This window comes from Ascaphus truei, chromosome 4, assembly GCF_040206685.1.
Source record: "Ascaphus truei isolate aAscTru1 chromosome 4, aAscTru1.hap1, whole genome shotgun sequence".
Taxonomy (NCBI): domain Eukaryota; kingdom Metazoa; phylum Chordata; class Amphibia; order Anura; family Ascaphidae; genus Ascaphus; species Ascaphus truei.
This window is the reverse complement of record NC_134486.1, coordinates 28081245-28089832: the sequence shown is the minus strand read 5'-3', so window position 1 is coordinate 28089832 and position 8588 is coordinate 28081245. Positions and strand designations below refer to the sequence as shown.

At 45.0% G+C, this 8588-nt stretch overlaps 1 protein-coding gene across 7 annotated transcripts in view; it reads right to left on the bottom strand.

The window, feature by feature from the left end:
* Positions 1–2409: 2409 nt before the first annotated feature.
* Positions 2410–8588, bottom strand: part of LOC142492636 (carbohydrate sulfotransferase 9-like) — a 35760-nt gene continuing 29581 nt past the window's right edge. For all 7 annotated transcript variants that reach the window (XM_075595464.1, XM_075595465.1, XM_075595468.1 and 4 more), the window contains one exon: positions 2410–3253. In XM_075595464.1, coding sequence (XP_075451579.1) covers positions 2445–3253 — 809 coding nt within the window. In that variant the 3' untranslated portion in view covers positions 2410–2444. The remainder of the gene's footprint in view (positions 3254–8588) is intronic.

Below are 8588 nucleotides of genomic sequence, written 5' to 3'. Positions count from 1 at the left end.
CGCCCGAGCCCCACCAGCACAGAGACCCGCCTGAGCCCCACCAGCACAGACACGCCCGAGCCCCACCAGCACAGAGACCCACCCAAGTCCCACCAGCCCCACCAGCAGAGACTCTTCCGAGCCCACCAGCACAGACCGACCTGACCGTTTTTGTTGTGAATTGCATAATATTTATCAATGTAAATATAGTCGATAAGGTACAGTGCAGAACTCTAAATGTAAAATAAGATATATGACAGAGTACAAATAAACACAAAGCGATGCAGCTCACCGAACCCAAGCATTTATATCTGCAAATTCACTAAAGTTGGACAATCGTGCCCTCTTGTGGAAAGCATGGGCCATAGCTACCAAGTCCCATTGCCAATTTGGCACCGTATACATTTCGTAATGGTATGACAGAAAATGGCATTTATAATATGCATAGTACAAGCTAAGCAATGGGCTACAGCAGGATTGAATTGTTAAAATAATTAACAATGGCCTAAACTCAGGGCCGCCGACAACTTTCTGAGGACCCAGGACTCGAGTTTCCACTGCGGCCCCCTATATCGGCGGCCTTGTGAGCCACCCTCTCACACACCTCGCTCTTTCCCCTCCCTTTATTTCTCTCCACCTTATCACAACTACCCCCTCTCATTCTCTCCCTCCCCCCACTCATTGACCCCCTCTCTCTGTCCCCCTCTGTCTCTCACTCCCTCTGTCCCCCTCTTTCATTCTCTCTCTCTCAGTTCTATCTCTCACCCTCTCTTACTCTTCCTTCTCTCCCTCCCCTCCTCTCACTCTCTCCCTCCTCCTCTCACTCTTTCCTTCCTCCTCTCACTCTTTCCTTCCTCCTCACCCCCTCCTCTCTCACTCAATTCCCCACTCTTCTCTCACTCAATCCCCCCCATCTCTCTCACTCAATTCCCCCCTCTTCTCTCACTCAATCCCCCCCATCTCTCTCACTAAATTCCCCCCTCTTCTCTCACTCAATCCCCCCCATCTCTCTCACTCAATTCCCCCTCTCCTCTCACATTCAACCCCCCTCTTTTCTCAATCAATCCCCATCTCACCCTCAACCCCCTCCTATCACACTCAATACCCCCCACCAAACTCAATTCCCCACCCCCCACACAAAACGCATGCACACGCACACAAACATTCCTCAAAAATTTTTACCTTGTGAGGAGAGGCCTCTGGTCCCGTGTTGGTGGATGCAGAAGTTGGACCTGACTTTTAGCGCCGACCGGCGGGAGTGGAGTGAATGGGGTGAAGGCCCAGCTGCAAACAGACAGAGGCTCTGCAGTCTAAAGCAGAAGTTGGGCCCGACCACAGCCGCTGGGCCCGGGAAAATTATCCCAGCTCTTTCCCCCTGTTGGCGGTCCTGCCTGTACTCAATATAAGAGCAGTGGATACACTTACTAATTAAAATGAAATTGTGAATCATCACCTTACTGATGCTGTGGTTCTACCATGTATCCACTAGGTGGCACTTTAGAAACAAGAATGTGACTTTCTAATGGAATCTGTGAAATACAAAAGAACAAGGAATATAGTGCAACAGTGTTTAAATGTGACTTATCTCATTCACGTGTTGTGAGAGATATTCAAGCGTTTGGTATATAATCAGAACTTCCTTAGGCAGGCTGCTTGTCTTCAGTAGATCGCCAAAGAAACATGAAGGGCTCCCAAATGAATAGATAACTAGAATCGGACAGAACATAGTATTATATTGTTTTATGTAATATAAAGATATTCTAAAAAAAAAAAGTATTCAACTCACAAACGAAGATAAAAAGTAAACATGTAGACCACCCAGGGTCAGAAAACGAAGTGATGGAGATGTCTTGCAGCCGACGCTCATACCCTCTCTCCTCCAGGTGCCCTACAGCTTAGAGAATATGGCTTGTAATATTTACAGCCTGGTTCATTAAAAGTGTATATTTATTCCTGTAACAAAACAACAGTTTTAACAGGACATACCGTGGGTTGGGGGTATGGGGTAGGGGGTAGGGGGTAGGGGGTAGGGGGTAGGAGGTAGGGGGTAGGAGGTAGGGGGTAGGGGGTAGGAGGTAGGGGGTAGGGGGTAAGGGGTAGGGGATAGGGGGTAGGCAGCATTGTTGCTTTAACACAACTATCAAGTAAAATATCACAGTTTTACAGATCTATAAGAGTTGTATTCACTAAAATACAATAGTCAACGATAGCTAATGGCTGTTAATGGTCAATAATAGTTAAACATTTTAGTGAACCGACTTCTTAGAACTATGTTTAAGTTATAGCTGATCCCCCTTTTTTTAATTACATTTATATATTGTAACTAAGAGACCTTAACCAATGAAAATGCCAGATTCAGCCAAGTTCCTAGACGATTACAGATGAGCCTGCAATGCAATACTAAGCAGTGAATGACAGCTGGCAACACAGAGACTAAAAAGGTTTTCTTTTAATTTGACAATTATTTATCTGATCACTCCAGTGGAATTATTCCAAAGTAAACTGCTGTAGAATGGAAAGGCCTCAAAGTCCCAGGAAAAGGCCTCCAGAAGCTGTTTTCTTTGTTGTGTTGTCAATTCCACAAATAGGTTCTCAGTTAACCACCTATGGGTCCATATGGCCTGAGTGTCTGAAAACTCTGGTAGAAAGATACCATCTGGCAGGCCCAGCCTTTTCAGGAGGTGATGAACCTCGGTTCTTAAGAAGCCATACATCATTATGTAGTCATATCTGAGGAGGCAAGGGTGGCACATGCTCGTGAGTGGCTTCCATGAGTCATCTTCCTGTCCATAGTCTAAATTGAGAACATTCTCAATGAACTGATTGAATGTGATTTCTCCAGCAAAGCCCTCCATGTAAGCTGAGACAAGCCTTTCAAAGGGATCTCTGACAAAGATAACTTTGGTGTAGGAACGCAGGACTGTCTCTAGCATCGACATGTTGTAACCGCTCAGCTGGCTGGAAGTCGACACAGAACCTTGGTGTGGATGGGCAACAACAGGTGTCTCTATGGTTATCTCTGCTCTTCCCTCTATCGCTTCTAAGAGGTGTTCCCAGTTATGAATACCTACAGCTGTTACCTTGCAGTACACCATTTGAAGCTTTGCATTCACTGCCATGCTGGAAAGGAGATTCTGTGCATTACGTCTCGTGTGGAAGTTGTTTAATTTTGTTTTTCGCAGGCAAAAGTGTCTCAGTCGCTTTTTCCTCAGTTGTTGAACATGAAGGAACGTGTCACTGGTGACAGAGGAATACTTTGGCTCTTCTTTATGATCTGATGAAAACATAACCATGGAATCATATGATATAAAATAAAACAAATATTGTTACATTTAATATGTTCTTTCTTTCAAGACATAGGGGCTTATTCTGTAACGGAAAGCCCCATTCAAGTCAATGGGGGTTTCCATGAAGATCGCTCGGGACAGCGCTAATGAAGCTTACAGAATAAGCCCCATAGTCTTGCTTCAAAATCCCGGCAGAGCATTGTGTTCCCATTGTGCAAAAACTACATAGAGATGTAAGTCACCCCCTTCAAAATAGATGTCTTGGCAGGAATAAAACAATGGGACACATGCATCCAGTTCCGGTACAGGTTATCCCATTCATTCTGGCGCTAATGCCCATATAGTCATTAATCTCCGTTAAATCTGAGTTATATCGCACCTGGTAAAAAAAAAAAAAGAAGACCTAAGTCATCAATATTTCGGTAATAATTTACCGGGTCTGAAATATGAACACGTAATCATGTAGTAATTAACACAACTGTTAATAACACATTACCGCATTGCGATTGCATGCCTCATATTTCTTCTGTAGGGTTCTGTAGTGTCAATTATTACAGAACCCTGTGGTAGAAATTACATTAACCCCTTTGATACCGGTGGCTACCAAGGTATATCGCAGGCATCAAAGAAGTTAATAATAATAAAACGACACTACTTACCCCCCCTGGGCTACCTAAGTGGCTAGCAAAGGTTTGCCATGCAATGGTTTAATAACCGCTAAGGCAAACAAGGGTTTAACCCCTACCCCTCCCAGGGGTCTTAACCATCCTCCCTGGGGATTTTAGTGGCTAATAGGGCTTTTAGCCACTAAAAACACAAGATCTTACATACATTTTAATGGGAAAAAAAAACACATTAACAATTAAAATACATTTTAAAAACATGAAGTTAAAAATACATTTTAAACATACACCCAGTGATAGTTACTGTGGCTGCCTGTAATTTACTGTAGATGTGCTTTTTTTATTTAATGTTTTGATATGGTTGTATTTTTTGTGGCAAAAAGCCTCATTAGCCACATTTGGCTAATGGCTATTACTCATGAGTGGGAGGGAGGCCCCCTGTTGGTAAGCAGGAGGGCTGAGTCGTCCGCCGATGATTGTGGGGACACAGGCCAGGTTCTGGGGTACATACCCCACAGGATTCTCTAGCAGTGCAGCGCCTCTCTCTGCCGCAGGCTCTAGATAGATGGAGGCGATCTCCTTTGATAGAAACTATCCCTCTCCTGCCCCAGTAAGATCACACACCAGGCAGGAGGTATAAGAAACAGGAGCGGCTTTATTCTGTTCAGTACAATGCAGTCACAGTAGGCCTCTTCCCTATGTAGTCTCTGGTGGTCTATCCAGCTGCACGATGGTCCCTGGACCTGCACTACGGGTCATGGGACCCCGCAGTAGTCCTAGCTCTTCCCAACCCCTCTATCAGGAGTCGAGGTATGGTCTACACTCACTCTCCCCCAAAGGGAAGAGGAACAGAGAAGGCCCAATGCTTAGGCACTCTGATGTGTGACCTGCCCCTCTCAAGTGGGGAGAGGCACTAACGAATTTGGGCGGCAATCCCCCTAAGTACATCCAGGAGGAGGGTACCAGGTCTGACCCAGGATTGGGTAGACTCAGGCCTAGTTCCACCTCCTCCCCTGTCACTCAATGGTACTGCTGGGAGTGGGGAAAACTCCATGATTAGTACTGGCAGGCCTGCTCTTACCAGGGCTTACTGCCAGGGAGCGCAGACTGGTAGCCATAAACCAGTCCTGGCTACACTTGCAATAATTGAGAAGAGTTATGTGATTCTAACTCAACCACACCTATAATCTAGAGTTGTAATAAAGTACTCAGATGTTTCATAAATTATGAATTATAATTTAATGTATGAGTTATTAATAGGTTTGCTTGATTTAGACTTGAAAGGCTAACTGTGTAAATCCCAATTATCATATACAGGTAGTCCTCCCTATCCAACGTTTCACTTTACAACGAATGGCATATCCAACGCTTTACAATGCAACCCCCTGGGCCATTTTCCGACGCCGGAATGCGTTATCTGATGCCTGAATGCGTTATCCAACGCTCTCAGCCACTGATTAACATGGGACTCACTTTACAACGGTTTCACTATCCAATGCTACTTACAGAACGGATTCCGTTGGATAACCGAGGACTGCCTGTACGGTTCTTTTAATAGGTTATCACACTGAGCTTAAGGAAGAACACAGCATCCATTTTAAAGTTGCTGGGATCTCAGGTGAGTATTAACTCAATCTGTTGAGTATGAACACTCCAACCACAGATTTCAGATTTCTGTCTCTAAAAAATAAATTTAAAAATCCCATATAGTGGATTGGCCTTTTTAAGACCGATCCGCGGTACTCCAAAGGAACCGGACGATCCGAGGCTGATCCAAGTACCCCCCAAAAATCGATCCATCTCTACTTATAAAGCAGAAACTCACGGGGCTGTCAGCACTGTATGTTATCGGGAAGAGATAGGAAGTGCACAGACAAATATTTTCTTTGGACAAACTAACAGCTACTGTACAGTCGCTTCCAAACAGTGAACTATTGTCTGAGGTTAAATTACGGAATTAAATTAAGTCTTTCCAATGAATGTGTGGGAGGAAAACTAATTGTGCTTTTCACTTCCCTCTCATGCACCAAACCCACTTATCTTCAAATAGCTTCCAAAGTGTGACTGCTTCCTGTAATGTCTACAACTATCAGTGTGTGCCTATCATAACAATCTACCTTCACAGAGGTGACACAAAGAAACTGAAAGGGTTGCCTAACTAATGAGGATAAACTACTCTAGCACAAGCACGTACACAGCCAGTGAGGTCTAATGACAGAAATAATGTGTATGCATTTCCGCATAAGAACATGTGCTTTACACGCTTCCAAGAAGGGATGAGTCACTCTGTATTCATCCATGGAAGAACTATACAGTACAGTATGTACAGTATGCTGAGTTACTACTTGACCTCGGAGCCCAAGAGAGATCCCAACTTCCACCCCCTCTCCCTTGTATACATAAATATACCTGTAACATAATAAATAAACACAAACAAAGTCTGGAGGTACAAAGACCACAACTTTTATTAATTAAATGACATAACTGATAAGTGCCACCCCTGTCGGAGTTCTCAACCACCGGGTAAAGGCCAATGGTACTTAAAATCATGGCCAGCAACATTCCCCAAGCCGGGCACCAAAGAAGCTCGGATGTTGAGAGAGAATGGGTCCCAGGAAACAAGAGCACAATGAGTTGTAGCCATGGCTGGTTCTGGCTACCATTCTGCCCTCACTGGCATGCAAGAACTTTTAAAAGCAGGCAGTGCCAGTACCAAATATGGGTTTTCCCTAAACAGGCAGCTCCTTGAGTGACAGGGGAGGAGGTGGGACTAGGTCTGTGTTGAACCCAATCCTGGATTCAGACCTGGTGCCTTCCCCCTACTGTACTTAAGGGGTTGCAGAACCAAATTTAGGCAGTGTCTCTACCGTTGAGAGAGATCGGTATCATCCAAGGCTGGTGAGCACTGGAAGACCCATGTGCTCTTCCCTAAGGGGGAGAGTTGAGTGATTACCTTTACCGTCGCCTTGCTAGAGTGTCAGGGAAGAGTAAGGACTGCTGCGGGGGCCCTTGACCCGTAGGGAAGGTCAAGGGACCATCCACAATTTGGAGACCAGATCAGAGACTGTATTGAGCAGAGAACCACCGTGTTACAGTGTGCATACAGGAATAAATCCGTTCCAGTTGAATATACCTCCTGCCTGGTGTGTGATCTTACTGGGGGAGGGAGAGGTAACAATTTCTACCGTAGGAGATTGCCTCCATATATCTGTAGCCTGCGGCAGATGGAGGCGCTGTGTACCAATGAGTAAATGTTGGGTATATACCCCAGAAGCCTGTCCTGCAGTCCCCACAAACATCAGCGGACCACTCTGCATTCTGTGAGCCAACAGGTAGCATGCACAATACACCTGGTAACATGGCTTTTTTTAATTTTTTTTTTTATAAAAACTCAACAAAGTGTCATCAAACACTATAGGTCCGGGGACCACTTCTATATCACCTCTATGCTGATGACACACAAATTTACTTTTCAACTCCTGACATTACACCTGCTGCACAGACCAAAGTCTCTGGCCTTCTCTCCGCTATATTATCCCTGATGGCCCTCCGCCGACTCAAACTTTATAGCAACACAATCATACACCCAGTATCACAAGCACGCTGCCTAGGGGTCACATTTGACTCTTCTCTCACATTCTCCTCACATTCACAATGTAGCTAAAAATCTGTAGTTTTTCTCCCCGTAACATTGCAAAGATTTGCCCTTTCCTCTGTTGCTCTACTGCTAAAACTCTAATACAGGCCCTCATTCTCTCCCGTCGCGACTACTGTAACCTTCTGCTGTCCGACCTTCCTGCCGTTCACTTGTCTCCCCTACAATCTATCCTAAACGCTGCTGCCAGAATCACTCTACTCTTTCCTAAATCTGTCTCAGCGTCTCCCCTGCTGAAAACCCTCCTGGCTTCCTATCAAATCCCGTATTACACACAAAACTCTCCTGCTCACTTTCAAGGCTATACACTCTTCTTCCCTCCTTACATCTCAGCCCTAATTTCTCGCTATACACCGTCCCGACTCTTGTGTTCTGCTCAAGGATGTCTTCTCTCTACCCCCTTTTGTATCTACCCTATTGTTTTTCTACTTTTCTACCCAGCGGATGCACGACCCAGGCCCTCCTGCAGGATTCTACAGGACTCTGAAGTGAGTTGCTTTGTTTCTACGACATTATCCAGTAACATGCTAGATTATGTGTTAATTAGGAGATTTATTTAGGTGTTAAGAAGGCTATATGTGTTCTACCCACGGGAGACACTAGACACTAATCTCCAGGCTATTTGCTATCATATTGGATTTATACATTAAATGAAAGGAGGTACCATACTCATAATGACATCATAAAACATTTACCTATTTGTTTGAGCACCGGATCTACTCTGTCTCTAAAGCCCTGTCCCACCTAAAACCTCTCACTCACTGCCCCACACCTATGGAATGTCCTTCCCCTCAATATCCGACTGCCACCCTCTCTCTCCACCTTTAAGACCCATCTTAAAACCCCACCTCCTTAACGAAGCATATGGGAAGTTCCGTGGCTGATACTGTACACCTCAAAAATCGACCTTGGCTCCTGACAGACGCACTTATATACATTCAAGATATTGGAAGTACATTCCTACATACAACATCATATAGAAGAGGCGAGGGCGGGCAGGAGTTTGATAGCACAGCGTAGACTGATTTCCCGCCCCAGCACAGG